This window comes from Macrosteles quadrilineatus, unplaced genomic scaffold (assembly GCF_028750875.1).
Source record: "Macrosteles quadrilineatus isolate MER2022 unplaced genomic scaffold, UCM_ALF_1.0 Scaffold_2__2_contigs__length_208266976, whole genome shotgun sequence".
Classification (NCBI taxonomy): Eukaryota; Metazoa; Arthropoda; class Insecta; order Hemiptera; family Cicadellidae; genus Macrosteles; species Macrosteles quadrilineatus.
In genome coordinates this window covers 45,393,946-45,417,730 of record NW_026542595.1, presented here as the reverse complement: position 1 = coordinate 45,417,730, position 23,785 = coordinate 45,393,946, and the positions used below count along the sequence as shown (strand labels likewise).

At 35.2% G+C, this 23,785-nt stretch overlaps 1 protein-coding gene across 1 annotated transcript; it reads right to left on the bottom strand.

Annotated features, from left to right (window-relative positions):
- Positions 1-217: 217 nt before the first annotated feature.
- LOC128984131 (uncharacterized) lies at positions 218-3,925 on the bottom strand. Its single transcript, XM_054403418.1, has 2 exons — positions 682-3,925; positions 218-294 (listed from the first exon to the last, which is right to left on the bottom strand). The coding sequence occupies exons 1-2, from the start codon at positions 3,923-3,925 to the stop codon at positions 218-220; spliced, it is 3,321 nt and encodes a 1,106-aa protein (XP_054259393.1).
- Between the last annotated feature and the right edge of the window lie 19,860 nt (positions 3,926-23,785).

Sequence of the window (23,785 nt, the reverse complement as noted above, 5' to 3'; positions counted from 1 at the left end):
CTCAGGCCACCACCGTTACCACCGAGAAACACAGAATATGCCACCATAAAGGTATGTAGTGATAGTGGAGAGGGGAGCGCAACACATGTGCAGCATGTGCAACATGTGTTCAGTGTCCAACATGATCTCTCTGATGCTGATCGTTAGTGATTTTGTTCAACATTATTTATATCGCAGAGTATGTGAATTTTTGAATTTGAATGAAGAAGACAACGATTCAGACACAGATTCGGAATTTGGGGTCAATTGGGGACCGGGAGGGTGGAACGGGTGGAACGAGGTGGATATTGGGGACTGGGAGTGGAGTGACAGTGATAGTAGTGATTCAGGAGTTGAGATTTTGGTGAGTTTTTTGAATTTTAAACCCATATGGAAGTGTATCATAATTGCTACCATGTTTCCTTTTTGGTCCGGTAATTTTAAACTGTTTGACCTCACTGATTGTAACTATATTTCTATCCTTTGTTCGTCTGATTCTATTTTCCTCAATGTCCATTGTTTGTGCAGCATCACCAAGGACCATCTCTTTCAAACTGTCAAATCCAATCTTTTTAGAAGTTTTCATATTTAATGTAAGCCCTTTTACTTTACAAACGGGAATCAATTTTTGTTTGTTTGTTGACCACACGAGGTATGCATAGGTTTTTGGCCCTCCGGATACAAACTCTGTTATGTATGAACCTGGTCCATACTCGGCCAATTCATCAGTCATTTCCCCTAGATAATCTCCCGTGGGAACTCTATACAAACCACCCTTGTATACATACAATACAGAATCAGTATCATAATACAACACTTGACCACCCAAAGCATCTAGATGCTCATAGAGCTTCAATCTCGCTTGGGCAGTAGTGTAAGCTGCCAACACAACATTTACATTTTGCAATGGCTCCCCAACCTCCTCAATGTACTCCCAGCTAACAACAAGAACCTCATCATTGACAATCTGTACTCTATTTACATCAATTTCAGAGCTAGTTAACATTTTGAAAAGTGTTTTTGGGTCCCTGACAATCGTAGCTTTTGTCTGATTTTCACGCTGTCCAAATTTTCCCCAAAACGAGTTCAACATAAGCTTAGCTAACGACCTTAATCCACCATTTTTTACAATTTTGTCTTTTTCTAGTTGGACACCCTCTTTCTTAAAATAGTCGTCGATGTACTTGTTTTTGTCCTCGTCTGTTTCACACCAGCCCGGGAACCCAGATGCTTCCTGTTTCATTTTTAAAAATTTATTTATAAAGTCAGTAAACAACCCACCGTTTTTATATGTGGCTACCTTATACTCCCAAAGTTCATACATGTCGAGTACAACATAGCCCTTTTCTACAGCTTTACGAACTTCGTCCATGGTCCAGGTCCCAATAAGTGCTCTGTTACCACTTTCGTGGTCGCAATCACTTTGAATCTGACCATCTCCACAAGTCGCGCACAAAACAAACATTAACTTGTCATTCATTTTGGCTGGGAGAACAGGGTGATAGAGCTCACGAGGTGGAAGTACTTTACACTTTAATAGACCCTCAACATTGAGACCTCTCTGTCTACACTCTTTGTCTCCTACATAGATTGTCGGATGCCCTACAGGGTACTTGCCGTATTTACATACCCAGGGATAGAGAGAGCATACATCCACGTATTCAATGGTTTCCCCTTCGGCGCATTTGTGATAGGTTTTGGCATTCCCGGTTCGGCCCCCAAAAAATGCTTGCCTCGGATTCAGAGGTAAATTGTTGAGGATCGGCAGCTTGTCTAGATGTTTTAGGTTTTCCGTCTTTTTTAACTTTCTAAATTCACATTCCCACATTTGTACGACGTTATCGCCCAACTTTGCTATTTTAGTTTTAGTCTGTTCATATCGCAAGTGAAGTGAGTCAGAGGGATCCTCTTTCAAAGCAAGTTCACGGTCGTAGGGAAAGCATTTGGGACAGCCGTGCCAGTAGCAGCCTTGAAATTCGTAAATATTCTGACCGTCAAACCCATCTACTTTCAGTTTATTGATCTTAACTTCTTTTCCACGACCAGCGTGTTCAATTCTAACTCCACGTTTCTCCTCTTCCCACGATAGCCACTGTAAAGCAATAGCCGACTGAGCGTCTGCAAGCCTATACCCGTTTTTAGGAACGATGCCGATGGTATTTTTCTTCAAAAAGTTCCGACGGAAGGCCAAATTGCATGCACTGGCGATGGTTACAGCTTCAAGAAACGGGTCAACATTACACTCTTGCAGAAAAATTGAACGGAACTTTAAGCAAGCTTGGGCCAAGATATCAACGTCCGACATACAATACTCGAGGATTTCTTTCTTAAAGTCAAATGTAACTTGGTTTGCAACTTGATCATTATACCAGTTTTCAAAATCTTTATATGATTTTTCAAACATAGATTCTGGGCAGTAAAACTCCTTTGGCGGCATAGAGCCCACATAATTTTGATTCTTAAGAGTGTTAAAGAGGTGGGGGAAATAGCCTTTCTTCTTTTCCGGGGGCAAGTCAAAGGCTTTGGGCAGTGCAGCAAGAGGCATAGGGAAATAACTAAGTGAATCAACAAACCTCACATTGTCAATCTCCATCAAAATGACCTTAGTTCCCCGCATTACAAGTTTCGGAGTAAACTTTGTATCCTCCAACACATATTTGAGCAAAAACTGGAAATCAAAACCCTGCCCATTGTGTGCAATAACACATACATCTTTAAAATTTCTACGGACTTGCATCACATAGTCCATGAACTGAGTGACTGGTTCAGAACTAAACACTCGTGTACGATTTTTACAAGCCATACAAAATTTAGCCTCAATACACTGATAACAAAACTGTTGTGACACACACAAGTTCACTTGATGCAATTTAGACTCAGGATCTGAGGGCAGAGACTCATCTTGACGGGTTTCCAAGTCAAAGAAAATAAACAAAAACTCTTTAGATTTAGGCTTTCTTGTGTCAGGTTTCATATAGCATTTGTGGTTAGGTTCTTCAAATGAACTGCAAGGTTTGCAATATACTTCACCACATTTATGAGGCTTAGATCGATCTCTAATCCAAACCAATTTCCCACAGTCTAGACATTTCTTTACATTTTTACATCTATCAGCTTGATGCGCGATAAAACATCTCTGATTTTTATAAGTCATGTTACATTTAGGGCACAGAACACCACCTCTCTCCACTACACAGGGAGGTGAGATAGTTTGACACTGTGGGCAAATGTTTGAGCAACGATGCTCTCTTTTATGATCGTAGGGTACATGACAGGCTTCACAGAAATAATTACAAACAAAAGCAGCAGTCAAACAATTAATCACATTGTAGTGTCCATTGTGAAACAACAAGTTAATTTGGAACTTAGGGTTCTCTACATTTCCCTCAAAGTAGACATCACGTCCTTTCCTGTCATAGTTGTACACGACAATTTTGTAGTCCCTCAAAAACCTCTGAAATTTTTCAAGTTCCGGGATCCCAGCTCCACCCTCTGGCATTTCAACCCTAGCTCGACGCACAAGTTCCTGAGCCCTGATTGTTTGCCTATTTGCCCTATCCTTTCTAACTGCATTATAGTCAGGATCTTTACTTACATTGGCCATAGCCACTACAATTGCACGGGGAAGACACAATTTATCTTTATTATTTATAACAACAATTCCCCGTCTTGCCTTGCATTCCTCATCAAACGTATTGTAGAACCCTGGTCTTACCCTTCCAGAGCCTACAGGAAGGTTAATTCTAGTGCATTCCACTTTAAAAGTGTCGGTTGATTTTATGGATTCAGAGTTTGATTGCACAATACCACCAAAGATTTGCCACAAAACGTTTTCATCAATTTCAGTAGCAGGCCGAAAATTTACATAGCCGGGTGCTTTTGATTTCAAGTTGAGACTCTCCAAAGTAAATCCAAGTTGATCATTTTCAAAAGCTTGTTCTTTCATACTATTTACAATTTGTGCAAACCCTTGTCTCAACCAATCAATCTCATTAGTCTCCGGAGGCGGATTAGTGAATTTAAATACTGTTTTACTACCATACAATCTAAATTTATTTACATAAGTTTGATCGGTACTTATTAAAGTAACAGGCTCGACTACTTTAACGGGTTCAACTATTTCATCAGATACGTTATCAGCCATACTAACATCCATCGTCGTCAAACGCCTAGAGCAAAGTAAAAGGGACGCGGAGACACAAGATCTAGTGGGGCCACAGTCTGCGCGCGCACACGGCTAAATATAGCTCACCGATGCGCACTACAACACCGAGACACAAGATGTGGTGGGGACACAGCTGCGCGCACACAAAGCTGAATATAGCACACCGCTTGCACAATACGTTACACAAAAGAAACAAAGTTCACTTACCACTGATGTGTCATAAATAATCAGACTAACATTAACACTAGAAATAACTTGCAAACATAACCTCAAAACATCAAACACAAAAGCACACGTCCAACACATTCAATTGCCAAAAGCAAAGTGAAAGAAAATAAGTACTGAAAGTTTAAATAGAAATATTGACCTATCACACAACATATCACCTATTTATGACCATTCAGGTACAAGCTTATTACAACCAATCAGCAGCCAGGACACACGTCGTTAACACTTTCTTGTTTTGTTACAGAGCCGTGATGACGAAGAAGAAGAAGAAGATTTATAGTATTTGTAAATATTTTTAAAAGTATGTAAATATAAATCGTAGATGTAGTAGCATTAAAACATATTTTAAATCAAACAATGTTTGTAATTATCCAGAGCACATAACTCAGTGGAGGTTATTTCATTTAGCAAGAGTTGATCATTACAGAGGTTTTTAAGTTGGCGGGAACCTACGCAATACGTGAGGTTATGCAACTTGGCACGAAAATAAGTTTAGACAACATAGGAGACCAGGGGAATGGCTGCCTAGGGGGAGGGGTGCTCTGTAATTAGCTTGGGCGTAGGAGGAGGGGCACTCTCTAATTAGCTGGGGCGTGGCCTAGGAGGAGGGGTGCTCTCTGATTGGCTAGGGGGCGTGGCTTAGAGGGAGGGGTGGGGATGAAATGCTGCTCTCTGATTGGTGGCCTGAAGAGCTGGGTAGCCTACTGGCATTGCTTCTGGGGGAAATAAAATGAAATTATTACGATATAAATTATAAAAGTATACGGTTGGTAAAGTATACAGGGTTGGTAAAAAGTCTGGGTACCCCCTGTTAATTTAACGGCCCATAATAGAAAAACTAAACACGACACACCTTCATGGCATGTTATGAAGTACTTTTTGGGCATAACCGCCACTTGGTGTACATCCCAAAAATGGGGGATTTTGGGGGAAACATTTCAAATGGTAAGACCCACTGATTGACCCCTCATTTTGATGGTCCTGGTAAAAAAAACTAACAACGCAAACAAGAGGTCTCTATTTCAATCCAGTGAAAAATGGCAGCTAATTGAAACTTTCAGAAGTGAAATTTAACTTACAGCTTTCCAAGTCTGGAGACCCCCTGTAAATTTTGTAACGGCTTACAATAGGAAAACTAAACTCTACACACCTTTATGGCATGTTATGAAGTACTTTTTGAGCCTAATTTCTACTAAGTTTTCAAACCCAAAATGGGGGATTTTGGGGGAAACTCAACAATTTTAAATGTTAAGCCCCATCGAGAAACCCCTCTTTTTGAAGTTCGTGATAAAATAAAACTAACGACGCAAACTAGATGTCTCTCTATCTTAACACAGTAAAATATGACAGCAAATTGAATATAAAATTGCAAGTTTAATTCTGATTTTTAAAGATTTCAATCGGCTGTCACTCGGGGTTGAATAAAACATTATTTGAACAATAACTTTTACAGACTTAGCGTGTGTTAAAATCAAAAGGGACAAATTATCCAAATGGCTACAGTAAAAGAAAATTAGCAATTGTTGTCTATCATTTTTAAGTTCAACTTAAAATATGTCAGCATTAAAGGTGTTTATAGAATGTTTTAATTTTTTCCATCTAAAAAGCCCGAAAATCTAAAATAATGTAATCAACAACATTTTAGAGAAAACAAGACTTTTTATTAATGCTAGTCTTGTTCTGTAAAAAACTTAAGTAATTTGAATGTTTCGTTGTATTTCTTAGAGTAGGCAGCTTTTAAAAAAACTTTCAAGAATTGGAGCATTTATTTTAACTAGACGTAAAACCATTCACTCACAACACATCAATGTGGCATCCTAATGTTTTACCGCGTCTTCAGCAGATTTATTTCCAATTTTATCTTGAGAGGAAAGTGGAAAACTGTGTTCGGTAAATTGTGGGAAATAAACGTTTATGCGTTCACTAGGGGGCGCTAAGCTTCGGCCACTCTTTCCTTTAATGATTGTGAATGAGTGTATTAGTGCGTATTAAAGACAGCTTCTTCAATGTGTTCGTTTTTTTGTTTTGTATGTATTTGTTTGGGTTTGGATATCATAAAAAATTTTACATCGTAAAACTAAATATTTGAAGAGTCTAAACAGTAGTCCCAGTAAGTGTAATTATTCTGTTGAAAAATAGAGTTGAGTACCTTCTTGGAGTATTGCTAATAAGAACATCTCCTATTATACTGATTAATGAAGGGATCATATGCAAATTGTGCGTTCAAAACTCATTTCTGAGACCTAACTTAAAGAATAATGTAATACCTATGTATCGTTGAAGAATACTTTGGTAGTAGGAGAAATAAACATCCAAGAAAAAATGACCACATAAAACTACTGATTAAAACAATTTTAAATATTTTTTGTAGGTATCCACCTATTGAAGTACTTCTTTTCCTTCCATAAATATGTCTTTATTGAAATTAAGTACGGTAAGGAATTAAGTCTCAAAATAAAGGACATAAACATTAACTGGATATCCAACAAAAAGTATTCATGAATAATAGGTATGGGTAAGTTAACGTGTGTAATTTTGTTTTCAGAAAGGATCTACAGGGTGGCTGAAAAGTAACTTGCATCCCCTCCTTAACTTTTCAACCATTTCAGATATTTGAAATCTGTTTCCGGCAACCTTCTTAGATATGAGGGGCTACAATAATTATGGTAAATTTTGAAAATTTTGCCTTTAGGGGTAGTGGTGGTAGGGGGTAGCTCAAAAATTTCAAATGAAAAGTATAGTCGAGTTTGGTATCATTTTACAGGTCTTGACGAAACATAAAAATTGACATAAAGAAAACCAAAATCAGCCCACTAATAACACAAAAACGCCCTAAAACGTTTCAAATCCAAATAACCATGAGGGTGGCTGAAAAGTAACTTTCACCCCCCCCCCCCCCTTAACTATTCAACCATTTGAGATATTTGAAATCTGTTTGCGGCAACCTTCTAAGATATGAAGGGCTACAATAATTATGGTCAATTTTGAAAATTTTGCCCTTAGGGGTAGCTGAAAGTTTTCAAATAGCAAGTATAGTCGAGTTTGGTATCGATTTACAGGTCTTGACGAAACATAACAACTAACATAAAGAAAATAAAAATCTGACCATTAATAGCAAAATGACAGCTAAAAATGATTAGGACAATGTTCATAAAAAGTAATTTTGAACTGCCATTTTGTTATTAATGCTCCGATTTCTATTTTCTTTATGTTAATTTTTATTTTTTGCCAAGACCTGTAAAATGATACCAAACTCGACTATACTTGCTATTTAAAAATTTTGAGCTACCCCCTACCCCCACTACCCCTAAGGGCAAAATTTTCAAAACTGACCATAATTATTGTAGCCTTTTATATCCAAACAAGTTGCCGCAAACCGATTTCAAATATCCCAAATAGTTAAACAGTTAAAGGGGGTGCAAGTTAATTTTCAGCCACCCTCATGGTTATTTGGAACTGAAACGTTTTAGAGCGCCATTTGTTATTAGTGGGCCGATTTTGGTTTTCTTTATGTCAATTTTTATGTTTCCTCAAGACCTGTAAAATAATACCAAACTTGACTATACTTGTCTTTGAAAATTTTGAGCTACCCCCTACCACCACTACCCCCTAAGGGCAAAATTTTCAAAATTGACCATCATTATTGTAGCCTCTCATATCTAGAAAGGATGCCGCAAACATAAAAAATAATTTGTGTATTAAGTGGAGTAAAAAAGCATGTATAGATATAAAACGATGTTCATGCAATTATTTTGGCATAGGTTTGCTTCAGTATCATCAATTTAATTTGTTAAATTTATGGTTATTGAGTGTAATGTGACAGGTGTTTTATCAGATGATTATGGGTTTGTGATAAAAGAACCTCCAAATACGAAAATTTGCTGCAATAGCTTTGTAGAGCAAAGCATTTGATGAGAGAATTTCACCTCTGATAAAGTTGCAGGCCCGTGGCTGTTTAACTGGGACTGTCCAAACTATGTTAGGATAACTTGCCGGCGAGCTTTGATTGCGGTCTAATCGTTTGAGGCAAGGCCACACTAAAAAAACAACCAATAAAATGTTTTTATTACCACTACTGCTTGCACAATTGTAACTTTCATTGCTAAAAGTATTAAATATCTGGCATAAACGTAAGTCACAACTATTAAATTGTTAGTCAAAACAAAATAACAACTGTACCTTAAGTAACTCTTAACTAGTATAAATTACTTATTACCGAGAGTCTCTACTGGGGCAACTTTCCAGAGGCTGCACAAGTTTCAACCTCCACAATGGTACATACTGCTACGATATTCATTTTCAAAAGCTCCTAACAATCGACTGAGAGCCGGCTGGTTGTTTACACTCTGCAGTACGAGCCTGCAGAATCAAAAAAAACAACTTTGAACTATTTCAATTGTGCAAAAAAAGTCTGGAAGTTGCATAAATTTATTGAGTCGGTTCATTATAACCTGACCTTTAACTTACCTAATCTAACCTCACTTCAAAGGACTTAATATAGTCACGAATCCGCATAAAGTCCGACCTATCTTCCTCACATGCCTTTTCTGACATAAAATGCGATTTAAACATTAATATTAAGGTTGGGTTGGGTTAGGTTAGGTTGGATTAGATTAGATTCGATTATGTAACATCATTTATTAGTTGCTGATACATTAAATTATGCACTGTGGCACGTTTTCACTTTTAGACACAATGGGATTACGTACTATGGGATTATGCACTATGGCACGTTCATTAACAGACGTTGAGGCATTAGTCAATGGTTGAGGATTGGAATGAGGACGATGATCATGTCGGCAGTGGCCTAGCTTCTATTACTGATATTTTACGTGAATAAATTCTATTTTGTTTTATAATTTATGTTCATGTGATTAATAGTTTATGTACCGTAGTTGATTTATTGTATTTTCGAAACAGCACCAAATAATTTCGGAATATTACCTTCCACTTTGGTCGATTTCCTCACCATTTAAAAGTTATTTGCAAAAACGTCAAGTAACCTCCAAATTTCTAGTGGTAAAAAAAGTTGGAGATTACTTTTTAACTTTGTACAATTAAATCTACAGTTCTGTTGGATCGATTTTGTTAAGATGTGTCTTTGGAAGGCATAAACTCTTTGAGTTGCTTTTTCGTTTGATGTGTATTTTATAGCGGTAAGTTTAATAGTATAAAAATTATAAAGCATTAAAAATGGGTCCATCATTTAGAATAACCCTGTATGATCGATGTTTATTTATGTACAATTTATAAACTGGATCACAAACTGTGTACTTAATTCTCTGTATTATTGTTTACGATACGACGCTGGTAGTCAATTCGGTTACTGTTTATGGTTGACTGCATGTGAAAAACATATAGTACATTAGTCAAGTAGTCAAGATCCCACGACTTAGATCACAATACATGCAACTTTGGTTGAATCACTAATTGAGATTTAAGTTAAAGGCAATGCTTACAAATGGATCAATAGGTTAAGTCCAGATCAAAATATGTAGATTTTGTAATGTTACCAAGTTAAATATTGAACGAGGTCACTCTTCAAAATCCAACTTGTGATAGTGAGAGGAAGGCGAAATAAAATTGATAAAATATATAATTTATCATATATCATTTGTATGATTATATATGATCATCTATTTAAGCCGAAGAGATGGTACTCTCCAAACCTTTTAATGTATGGACACTTTTTGATAGTAAAATTTTGAGAAGAAAATTCATAATGTCAGTTAAGTACATTAAGATCATAGAATTTAAATTAAGCGATTCCATAGCTTTAAGGATATGAAGATTCTGAAAACCTATTGTGTGCACCCAAAAAATAAAAATAAATAGTTAAAAAAGATAAAAAATATTGTATGTTTTGAACAACAACATTAGCACGAGGAGATAATTCACTACCACAACTTTTTTATTGCAATTACGATAACTTTAACAGTTAGCCTTCTATGAATATATCAATTATAAAATGAAACTATTGTAAACTAACCTAACCGAGCACTTTTGCTGATTATGAAACAATGTTGTAGTGAATAAACGGAATTTCAATGAAAAAAACTAGTGGTGGGGAATTAACGGAATAGGACCAAATAAATCCTCATTTTTTACATGACATATACACATACAGTAACTATATCATAGATAAAACCTATATATTTTTCATTAGCGAAATATACGGGACGAGGCCGATTAGTTTCAAACCACGGAACATCTGTCCAGGATGTCGAGGTTGAGGGATCAAGATATTATATGATTAACACTTAAATTATTGGCGAATCAGCAGTAACACCACCATACTTATGACGATGGTTACAATTATAAGCGCGTGAGATAATCATAAATGTCACGATAAAATGTTATAGTCTTTTATCGTGTTTTAGCTAATTCTTATCTTTCTAATAAGAAGCTTGGTCACCTCACAAATTTGGCGAGAGTGTATTAAAGCTACTTATACCATGAAGCCAAACCAAGCGGCTTTGTCCAAGGGATTTACGACCCACAGTCAAGTAGCCAGTGACTTGAAAGGGCGGCCAAGATTTATTAGCACTGTAATTGATTGCTTTAATCTTATGTTTCACGCAAATACACAATAGGTTGTTTATTAATTAAGAATCTAGTCTTTTAAGAACCCTAGTTCAAGCAGAGTTTAAAAACAGTTTTTTGACACACCAGTTTGTAAGAATGCAATGCAATATAACTCATTAAAAAAATGAATACTCAAAATAAATTTGCTAGAAACGTCCGTTAAATTATAAACTTGCAGCTGAAACTTGTAATATTCAAAAGAATAAGGCATTGCATTGATAGAACTAGTTTTATTGTTATTTCTAATAGTATATCAGCATTGTGAATTCTTTAGCAGTTAAAGGCTCATTATAACATTCGGCAATAGTTATAATTATGATAGACTGTTAACTGATTCAGTCAATCTATTAGAAGGATTCATTCTACTAAAGCATAATAATTAAGTCTATTACTTGTGCACTCGTATTTCACATAAATTAAAACGCTAGAACATGCAATAGAATTACATAATTAGAAAACAATATATCTAGAAGAGTTTACAAGTTTGTAAGTTGTGTAATGAATTGATAGTACATGTAATATTCTATGAAGAGTGTTTGTGTATAATAAATTAAAATTATGAGAGAAAAATGAGTAAGCCATGTTAACAAGAAGAACCAGAATGGAATGTTTATTTGTACAATATAATGAATTATTTTAAATCATCAGCTGTTTTAGTTAGTTTTAAAAAGGCTAAAGAAAAATAGGTAAAAGAATTTAACATACTACAACCTTTATTATAGATCTATCGGTGTAAAGATAAAAATAACAAATTAACTATCAGTATAAAAGTCTTTGGTCTTCTTGGGTGTAATCAAGCACGATTGTGATAAGATGACCGACTCAGATTTCTTGTTAGAGATTTGCTGGTTAGCGCCGTCGTCGGGGAGACCAACTTTGTATGTATCTCTATTCCGGATCTAAACGAACGGCAACGTTGCCAACAATTGAATCGTTACACTAGAAAATAGATGTTATCCGATTCAATAGATGATTTGTATTACAAGTCAGATAATGTGTAGTAAAAACAGCTGCATTAGGCTACGGTAAAATCGGATAATCACGATAAAATTAAAATAAAATAAAATCACGATAAGGTTAAAAGTGTTAATCAAGGGGAAATATTTGTGTATTTCAAAAACATTTTTCAGATGATTTATTTGATTAATATTAGGTCAAATAAGAAGTAACAAATGACACAAGGTTACTTACAGTACTTCTAATCATTTTATAATTAGAATTTATTTACGCTTCTATACAATTTCAATAATACTGGCTCATTTTTTTGCTACATTTTATGATAAACTGCCTAAAGCCTAAGATAACTAGCCTTACTATTTCAGTTAAAGAATGTAGTTTTACTATATTTTATAAAAAATCAATTATCAGTTGACAATAGAGCCAACATAATGCACCAGTAACTAATATGCATCTCATTAAAGCAGCAACGCTACAGATATCAAATAATTTGTCTGCAATACCATGTAATTTCTTATTGACATTAGTTTGTACATACATTATAAGTTAGGTTTTAGATGTAAATGGTATACACCATGTGCGGTATTATCCACATAACCATCAGTTTCCACTCTCTCAACCAATTTTAATAAAATGCACTTTGACTTAAATGGTTATTTATTTACTGTTATATTGATACTTTATCATCCAACAGTGTACCAGGCTAATATCCGGTGAGCTTCCAACCCTAACTTGACGAGATGCCTCGGCCAGGCTACGGAAACAATTACCCCCTCAGAACACGCACACGCCCATCTCGTGCAGCAATGATCGCATATTTAATATGCTATGTAAGAAAATAATATGTTTAGACCAGTTGTGATTAGTATGACAATTAAATTGGGTATATTAATTGGGTAAGAAAAACTTTGTATTTAAATAATGCTTGAATGTTAATTTTTATAGAATATGGGATAAAATAGTATAATGACATAAGCAATGACATCTTCAATCGTTGCACTATGATCAAACACTATATTAAAAATAGTGGTACAGTTATTTACTTTTACAAGTTCTTACTTCTGTTCAGCACACTTGGCCCTTTCACCTGAAATTAAGTATAAACTGGTAAAAGCGTAAAATATTATAACTTATCCTTACATTTTAAATTTTCAAGTTTTAATGTTCATATTTATTTTACATAAATAAACGTCCTCCGATAAATGATTAGGAACCAACTGTTAATGTGAATTGCAAAAAACTCATAGATTGTTATTATTATTGATTTAGATTTCTTTAAACCAAATAAACCACACTTGAGTGCGTTAGTTTAATTCTAAAAAGATAAAATTTTCTTTTGTTTTGGAGTAAATATTAAAATAAGGGCTTTATTTTTGGCTGTAACACAGAGGGTAATCAGAGTCAAGCGAATTTATCGATTTATTTAGTCATAATTTTAAAGTAAAAATGCCTATAGACCTGGAAATTGACTCAATCCAGAATTTCTAGATTATACATATTTGTAATTAACGCAGCTGACACACAAGGAGGATAAATATCTAATAGAGTAATGTATATAGAATCAATTTATGGTATTACATAAACAGGGTGGAAAAAAGTACCGGGACAGTTATATATTTCAAATATAAATCAAGATAGAGTTAAAAAAAACTTGGCATATCGTTACCAGGCAATAATAGTATAACTGTTTACTAGAGCTAAAATGACTCTTTTCGAACCCGTGTGATGAACTATATTTTTCGTCATATTGCACCATTATATGAACAAACTATGTTATAAAACTGAAATAGTTTTCACTTAAAGATAGCCTATCAGTCTTGTTAATTTAATTTCCTAATGTATGCTAAGTGATTCAATCGTTTCGTCTATTATTACGATTGTGTTAGTGTACATTATACTATCGATATGTCGAACTATTTACAATGAGGCAACAATGAACTACAGTCGAATAAACAATCGATACAGAACTTTGATACATTCAATTGTCATCAATCAAAATTTACAACTGAATTAATAGCAGCTGATTTTTTCCCCTATGGACTAAAAAAGATTTATACTCCCTAGAGAGTGAAAATGCGCCTTTAGACCCTCAACGCATGCATTAAAAATGGCTGTTTTTGCTGCAGTATCACGAAAAGACATGTTTAACACATTATTCAGTTAGACGATACCCCAGGGAGAAGTCCGCAAAAAGTACATCAAATCAGGGCCTTTAACAGTAAAATACAAAGCCGCAAATTTAAATTCAAACGGACAACCCAGACAAAAATGGAAGCCGTTTAAATATCTCTAGAATCTGCTATTTTTAATCTTTAAATGGCTGTCACTTTTTACTCAGATTTTCTTTTGAGCTCACGTTTGCAACACTGTATTCTATTAATAAAGTCCTTTAATTTGATGTATATGTATGTTTTTATGTCCTAGGACGCTAGACACGAGCCCGGGATTGTTTTGCACATTACTTCAGGCTAGACCTAGGGGTTGCGGCATTATCACTTAGATAAAATCCATTGGTGATTTGGCGGGATTTGAACCCAGGACCTCTTGGACCGAAGTCCCGCGCTCTAACGACTAGACCAGCTCGCTCCCCCAATTTGATGTGTATATCGACCTATGCTTAAGTGTATTATTATCTTCCGACTTCTAGCAGGCAAACACCTGAGGAGGAATCGTAATTACAAATTTTATCAATCTTTTAATAGCTGTCATTTTAGACTCGGTTGTCTATTTGAGTTCGGGTTTGCGGCCTTGTATTTTACTAACTAAAAGCCTTTAATTTGATGATTACAAAAAATTTTATTCTGACTCCTAGCAGGCCAAAAGAGGTAGCGTAACACTGAATCCATACATAAATCCCAAAGTACCCATAAACTTTTAAGAAAACTAAAAGTCACACTCCCAAAAAAAAACTAAAATGTTCGTCATGACGAGAAACCTTGTGCAAAACTATCCATTCTTTCATAAATTTAAGGTCGTAATTCCTTTGTAAAGGGAACTTTCCAAATACCTCAGCTGTACTTATTTATTTGTTATTCTTTCAATTTATTACCTTATTAAAATCAGGCGTGATTATTGTTTGTATTACTGTATTCTGTTTTGTTTATTTCAGCTTAACCAATTAATAGTTGTATTAATACTTATTAAGTCAAACAGGGTAAAGCCCGTGGGTAACTGTATAAGGGGGGCCACCGGATAATACCAAAGTACCTTTACCTTTACCTTCGATGTCTTCTCCACAATCTGGTGATTGGGGAATCGTCAATATTTTATTGAAGTAGCTTTGATGGGCCCTATTTGAGGTGTTGGTATGTATGTGATATGGTATGTATGGTACCGATATTTTTAAAAATTTTAAGTGCCCCAGGAATTTCTTTCCACCCTGTATGTAATAACATACGATTTTATATTGAGTGACGGCTGTATAGATAATTAGATATCATGCAACGAAAGTCATCAGTATTAGTTGGCTAAACACGTGTATATTGCGTGTTGTTCGATACAACATCAGAGCGCGGGCGAGGGCCAGCTTAGTCATCGTGTGATTCATCTTTGCCATTTGCAAACAAAGGCAGTTGTCTTTAGAATACAAACGTAACCCCGGCATATGCATGAACATACATATGCTTACAATCAATTGGAAAGGGAAAATAATACTATGCCAAACTATTTATTCAGTTACGTTTGTTTTATAGCATTTCGGTTGTTTGAAACTTAACTTGTCAAATTTATATCTAATGTGCAATTTTTAACTATAAAAGTAATTATGAATAATGTATTTGTTATGTTTCCTGATGCTTTGCTGATACGTTCCACGCACAGGTCCGCCCATGCCTATGTGGATGGGCAAATACAAGGTTAAAAGAGGGTGCCAATATTGCTTGTGGAATAAAAATACCAAGTTTATAATTGGAATCCAGACCTAGACGATCTAAGTTGTGAGTTACCCAAATACCTAGTCCTTAAAATTAAATCCTGTATGTCAGTATCTGAGGGTTTTTATGGAGACAAAAGTGTTTCTCAGTTTTTGTTTAACATAAAATAAATGGTATCAGCATTCTGACACATACTTTCTCCCATAAGCTCGTAAACAACCTTTATCATGGGTATGTGGTGAAAGTAAATATAAATATAGTTAAAATAAAAAAAAGTTGCAATAACTTTTGTTAGCCTACCGGTATTGCACTTGTTGTTTCCTTTTTTCTCGTTGTTGTTATGTCTCGGTTGCATATTGTTAAATATTGTTGTTGTTATGTTTTTGCACTTCATATTTTACCTGTTGTTTTTATCTATGCATGGCGCATAGATATATTATATATTATTATGTCTTTTGCATCTAATGCCTGCTTCTCATTTTCATTCTTATTTATTGCACGTATTTTAGTAGCCTGTACCTAATTTGCTATGTTTTTGTATGTCTTACACTTTAAATGATTCAGCCTATGAATGTATTTTTGTTTTCTTTTATACTGGTTATGTCTTTTGCATGTCATGTCTGCTTTCTAAATTATTTTTACTATTGTTCATATTTATTACCTAATTATGCTATGTTTATAAAGTGATTTAATCCTATTATATTCCAATGTAAAAATGGTGTTACCGTTGAAATAATAGACAAATAAATAAACTTTTGAACCGTAATTGTTACAGCAATGAGGTGTTGTACAATTGTTTAGAATTATAAGGACCTTAAAATATTAATTTTGATAAAAACCAGCTTTTCTTAAAAAAAATCGGATTGTTTTATTATTATGGTTTTTTTATGGGAAAATAGCCTAACATATGTTTGTACCATTTCGTTTAGAGTTAAAAGGACTATAATATACTATATTTTTTAGAAAATCGTTCGAGCCATTTTCGAGAAAATCCAATTTTCCCGTTATTTTATCGGGTTTTATAGGGAAATCCCCATTAAAAATCAAAATTACAAAAAAATGAAGAAAACTTTCAAAATTTTAAGGACTATAACATACTTAGGTATATAAAAACCGGCCTTTTTTCTAAAATCCTATTTTTTGTTATTTTATGAGAAAATAACATAATTTACAATAACTTTTGAACCGTAATTTTTTTTTAAATCGTTCGGGCCATTTTCGAGAAAATCCGATTTTCCGTTATTTTATGGGTTTTTATTGGAAAATCAACATTAAAAATAAAAAAAAAAACTCCTGGAGATACCATAGATTATAACCTACACACCAAATTTCATCGAAATCGGACCACAGGTGTAGTCCCTAGCTCTGTATTTATTTATTTATTTATTTATACATGCCAACGGCTAAGCCAATACATAGATGTAAACAAAAACTGAACAATATTCAATACTCAATAGAATACTAAATACATAGATGAAAAAAACAAAACAAGCTGAACAATACAATACTCAATAGAATACAATAATAAATAATCTGACAATGTCAATGAATAAGTTAACAAAGACTAAAGATATAACAATAATAAATATAACAAAGAGCAAATACAACAATAGAATTTTTTAACAAGAATATATATAACAATAGAGGCGTTGAGGCTAGTCCAACATCTCCACCAGGGTTGCTTCGGTTGTTCTCCTTATGGAGGTGTAGCTGTCAGCGAAGAAGTCGACATCACGAGCAACTCTGTTGCCCAGCCTGAGGATTCTTGCCAGAGGACTGTGGAAGTCATAAGTGGTGCCTCTGAAGCGACGGCCGAATAGGTCTCTGGATCTTGTTATGGTAGGGATTCTGATGTCTATTTCTAAAAGCAGCTCTGGACAGCATATATGGCCCCTTAGCAGCTTGTACAAGAGACCAACATCAGCAACGCTGCGCCTCATGTGTAATGGCCGGATTTTCAGCTCCTCAGCCAGAACATCCGTTGGCACCTCCCGATAGGGGTATCCCTGACGCACTCCCACCAGCCTCAAAAATCTTTCCTGGATTGCTTCAAGACGAGTGCGTCCACCAACTGTATACGGAGTCCAGATCGGGGAAGCATACTCCAGACACTGTCTCACCATTGCACAATACAGAGTTTTTAATGCAGATGGGTTATTCATACCTTTGGTAGAACGGGAGATGAAACCAACCAGCCTGTTAGCCTTGCTGACTATAGAGTTTATATGCTCGTCGAAACTCAGATCACTGCTGAATATCACCCCCAAATCTTTTGTGGACGTGACTTTAGGAACACTGTCCTCTCCGAGCATGTAAATGAAGATGTCTGGATTCTTGGAACGATGGAAAGTTAATATTGAACATTTTCCAGGATTGATCTCCATCTTGTTGACTTTGCACCAGGCAAAGACATTGTCAAGACATATTTGAAGGCGTATTGAGTCCTCTTCCGTCTTAACCTCCACAAACACCTTGAGATCATCAGCAAACGCGAGACATCCAACCTCGATAGAAGCCACCAGATCGTTGATGAACAAATTAAATAGGTAGGGTCCCAAATGTGAGCCTTGTGGTACACCCGAGGTCTGGTGAAATGGTTGCGATTGCGAAGGTCCAAGCCTGACAGTCAACGTGCGCCCAGTTAAGTAGTCCTCCAGCCAGCCAAGTAGTGGTTGTAGAATGTCATAGTCCCTAAGCTTTGTCACGAGGATCTTGTGGTCTACTTTGTCGAACGCTTTGGCGAAATCGATATAGGCGACGTCAAGCTGGCGACCTGCTCTAAAGGCGGACAGAGCTCTCTCTTGAAGCAATAATAAATTCGAAATTGTAGATTTTTTTGCGACAAAACCATGTTGATTTGAGGAGATAATACCTTCGATGAAGATCTTCAGTCTGTCCAGAACCAAGCTCTCGAATACTTTACCAAGTGCAGAAAGGATAGTGATAGGGCGGTAATTCTTTATATCACTGTGATCATCAGATTTAGGAAGGGGTACGACATACCCATGCTTAAAGGCTGCAGGAAATATGCCTTCGGCCAAGGACTGGTTGAATAATAATTGCAAGGGTTCAGCAAGCAGATCGCAGCCGAAGCGCAACAATGAAGGTGGTATGTTGTCGGGGCCCGCACCCTTTGAACCATCCAGTTGAGATAACTTGAGCCTGACTTCAGCGAGTGAGAGACTAACACTGCAGACGGTATTCACTGAGTAAAAGTCAAAAGAGGGGGTTGTGTCTGATGCAGTAGAGTAAACCGATCCCAGATGCTTCGCAAATAGTTCACATTTTTCCTGATCATCCTCGGTAAAATATCCATCCAGATGCATGCTACGTGGCATCCCCGAAGATTTCCCGGTAGACTTTACATGACTCCAGAAGGCACGGGGATTTGTAGGAATACTAGACTCCACTGCATATATGTAGTTAGCATAGCACGCTCTTGAGATGTCCTTACACTGACGACGAAGGAGGGAGAAATTATTATAGAAAGTCATACAAGGATTTTGCTTATACCTCTTATGGGCTATTTTCTTCTCTATTGTAAGTTTTATTAGCTCCCGCGAAAACCATCTTGGGAAACGGAAAACACCCATCCTCTTGCTGGGACTAAATTGAAGAGCAGCGCAACTAAGGAGCGACTGTAGTAGCTGTAGTAGCAAGTAGCTTTTATATTGTACTGTACATGAGTAACATATTCCATCGATTATTCCGTCGAATCAGCTTACATGTTTTGTTTCCAAAAGCTTGGAAATCCGTCAAACACATAATAATATTCTTGTGTAATGTGTAATAATTTAACTATGTAAGCTGATTCAATGGCTAAATGGTTAGACTATTTGACTGTGGTAAAGTAAACCTTTTTTTGTATTAAGAAGTTTGTATTTGTTAGCTTCACCTCGTTTGTCATGGAAGAATAATATTATAAGAGGGCAATTGGTTCGGAAATTGTTAGTTAATATCGGGAATTAATCCTAACTTAAATACGTTATCAATTGTAAGTAGATTTGCAAGAGGCGAATTAATTATAAAGGGGAAATCTTCGCAATTCCCGTATGTTACGTTACATTATATTGGCAGCGTTTCTCAGAGTCTGTTTAGTGCTTATTGTGCTTAAGCTTCCTCCTTTATCCTTAACATGAGAGTTGGGTTGTTCCAGAAACACGTTACATGTCAAGTGTTTATGTTCTCAAGCATTTCATCAGATGCTATTGCATAAAAAAAATTCTAGGTGTTAAAATCTGCTTAGCAGTCAATTATTTGATTTTATTAAGTATGCTGTAACAGTTTCTAAACGTAATATCGTGAAAACAAACAAAAACAAATTGCATGAAATCAAATTGTTTCCTTCTATATACTCGCACATGGGGTATCTGTAGAAATGAATAATTTTAGAGATAACTAGATGGAGCTGATCAAATTGTTTGAGCAATATCAATTATCAATTATTTTAGATGGGTACGCCACTATGTGCGTATTTTAACCCAAATATGAGTGAAGGATGAGTGTAGGATGAGTGGCGCCATCTTGTAGTCTTGTTAGTGACTAAGGCTGCCATGTTCCTTAGACACAGCTGTTAATTAATAGCCCATACAATGGCAACTAAGGGATCTACAGTTTATTGTCTAATCCGAACCACATTTTTCCTCGTAATTAACTAATTGGTCTAATTATTAGGATAGTACTGCGGATAGTCGTAGTACTCACTAGTGCGGACATTAATCCACACCAGGGAGGATCGCATCCACAGTGCATCCCTATAAATATCCACAATAATTGAACAATTACAATTAATATATTTTGGTTAGTCCCAATACCTCTTTAATGTATAATATGAGTATCCCAAACTGATTTAATGATAAACACCCCTGCTGCAGCAAATCAGCAGAATAAGCGAATTTCCAATTGCCTGATTTGATTTTCACTTAAATATATTTAAATAACATTATGTTTAATGAGTACCTTGGTTTGCTGCTACAGGGAGGGTAAAAAGCGCGTTTTTAGTAAAATATAATAGCTTAGGATAAAATAAATAAATTTGCCAAGGTTGATCAAAATATATCCATAAAATAACAATCTACAAAAGTATATTTATTTTCCATAAAATTAACATAAGAATTTAAAATTTGAAGTTTTTTGAATTTTCTCCGTAATCAATAGTTGTACAAAAACATTTCAATAAACTAAATTATTTGTCGTTTTAAGCTCTACAAAATGTTTCGGAAGAAATTGAGAAATTTTATGTTTTTAGGGTCAAAAATGGGAAAACCAAGTTATACCCCATAAACCCCCTTTATTCTTTATTTAAAATATACATACAAATTTTAACGAGTAGTGTTTTTGGCCTCATTGGACATCAAAGTGAAAAAAATCTAACGTTCCACCTACGGTAATAGCTACTTCTCTATAGGGAAATTACCCTAAAGGGCAAAACTAAGTTTTACATAGTCGATTAAACTCGATCCAATTTTGAGGTCGAAGTACTAGCCATCTTATGAGTAGGTAATGTCACTTTGACTCTTACAAGCCACTGTATGCTATTTTTGCTTAACAGAATGTTCAGCAAAGAAAATTTTGTTACTGAGCATTATAATTGGTTTTTAAATCAACTACCAAAGCTAGCTTACATACTATCAGATTGATTGCATAACTTGAAAATTTTAATCTTTAAATATTGTTAGTGGTAATGTGATAAAATACCTACTTGAGTTGAGCGTACTTTTATTGTTGCGTTTAATATTATTATTCTAAGTAATCTCCAGGTGCAGTATTTCCAGGATTTAATATGCAACAACAGTTATTGTTTCTCGGTTCTAGCCAGAACTGTAGTGATAAGCCGCTCTATATGCCTTAGCTCCGACGGATAAGCTCAAGTCAAGGATCAACTAATTGCTCATAAAGGAGATTATATGTTTTAGTAAACAAAACAACTCCGCCTTGTATATCCCCGGTTAAAATTAAATCCACTTGACAAAGGTAAGATAAAGCAAACACTTAGGGAGGTTGGTTAAGATTATAATGTTCACCTAAGAGGCACTATTACGATTGAAAATATATTTGACGAGTTCGATTATAGCCTAAATAAAAATGCTATACGATCAGCAATACACCTGCAGCATTCAGCAATGAACCATATCATAAGTAACACGGAAGATCAACTCCATTGCATTAAGTATGGTTTTCAACCAACTTGATGTATTTCAAGAACACTAAGCAATGTAAGCAGCTTTATCACTAACAGCGGAATCAACGCAATCTCAAAATCCATATTTTAAAATTGTGTGATGTTTTTTTCTTTAAAAAATAGTTGAACATAAAATTATGAATATGATTTATTTGTTATGGTGATATAATTAATTTGTATCATTAGGACTATATGAAGAAAATCTTAAATGTAGGCACAGCTTGATATGCACGTAGAATTAAACGTCTTTACTAGTAAAATACAATGCTGCAAATTTAAACTCAAACAGCCAACCGAGTCAAAAATGACAGCAATAATTCAAAAATGCATTGAATTTGCATTGCTATTATAAGCTACCTCCTCAGGGAGGCACCCGCTAGAAGTCGGAAGAAAATCATAAACGTATGCATATGTCGATTCACACATCAAATTAAAGGTCTTAATTAGAATACAATGCCACAAATTTGAGCTCAAAATAACAACTGAGTAAAAAATGGCAGCCGTTCAAAGATTCAAAATGGCAGATTCAAGATATCGTTGAACGGACGGCTGTAATTTTTCATTCATTTTTCATTCCCTCGAGAAGAGGAAAATTGATAATTGCCTAAAAAGGTAGGTTTTTATGATAAATATCTACATACAAAACTGTACCATCTATGTTGGTTAAAAAAATACTAAGCCGTTCCGGGACTTTTTTTTAACACACTGTATATATGAGAGCATATTACCTAAAGTCAATGATATTACTCTGTGATATTTGTGCTAGGCGGGCGAGTGTCGAGCAGAGGGTAATTTCATCAATCATTCGGCCACTTGCCGGCTCTGTTATCCTACAATATCTGACAGTGGAAACACAGGAAGTGTTTTAATGAAATTAATGAGGGTCACGTGCGATCCGCTCTGTTACATTCATCACTGATTGTGAGGTCATTGTGGTATGTCCCTCGTTGGCTAACAGCAGAAGTGTATGAGATGTAAAGTGGACATGTGTTGGAAGAATCGGTCAGCGAAATGTTTTTTTTGAACAACTGTGACGTGTAAAATGTGATGTAAACTTTAAACTGCGAATTGTTTAACTTATTACTGACAATTTTTTTTGTTTTAGCATGAATGGCCGAACACATGTGTCGAAATATAGACTATACGTGTATCCTATACAGGGTGATTGATATAAGTGTGCCAGCCGTTTTATTAGAAAACTATAAGAGATATCAAAAAAAGCTAAATGGCAAACTGCCTTGGATTTTTTATTTTAAAAATTGTGGTCAAGTCGAAAAAAAATGTTTAGCCGCCATTTTTCCAATATGGCCGCCAACTTTGATTTTTCTTATGAAACACCCTGTATTTCATGTAGAATTGACATGTATTCCGGTAGAAAATGTAATTTTAAGACGATTTTATTCTTGTGATTTTCTTCATAAACCTAACCGTTTCAAAGATAATAATGGTTAAAGTTGTGAAGTTTTGAATAGTTTTTGAATAAAACACCTGGCATGCTTGGCCTTTACCGAAACTCTTTCTTATGCCTAATTTTTAAAACTTTAAACATTATTATCTTTGAAACGGTTAGGTTTATGAAAAAAATTCCAAGAATAAAATCGTCTTAAAATTACATTTTCTACCGGAATACATCATAAAATACAGGGTGTTCTGTAAGAAAAATCAAAGTTGGCGGCCATATTGGAAAAATGACGGATAAAATAATTTTTTTGACTTCACTAAAATTTTTAAAATAAAAAATCCAAGGCACTTATCACTTAACATTTTGTTTATATCTCTTATAGTTTTAGAATAAAACGGCTGGCACACTTATATCAA

Excerpts from the sequence above, each read along its gene's own strand:
- LOC128984131 (XM_054403418.1), bottom strand. The coding sequence starts at position 3,925 with ATGAAAGAACAAGCTTTTGAAAATGATCAACTTGGATTTACTTTGGAG. Across the intron at positions 295-681 it reads ATTGGCCGAGTATGGACCAG|TCCCCAATATCCACCTCGTT; the intron begins GTTCATACATAA and ends CTCCACTCCCAG.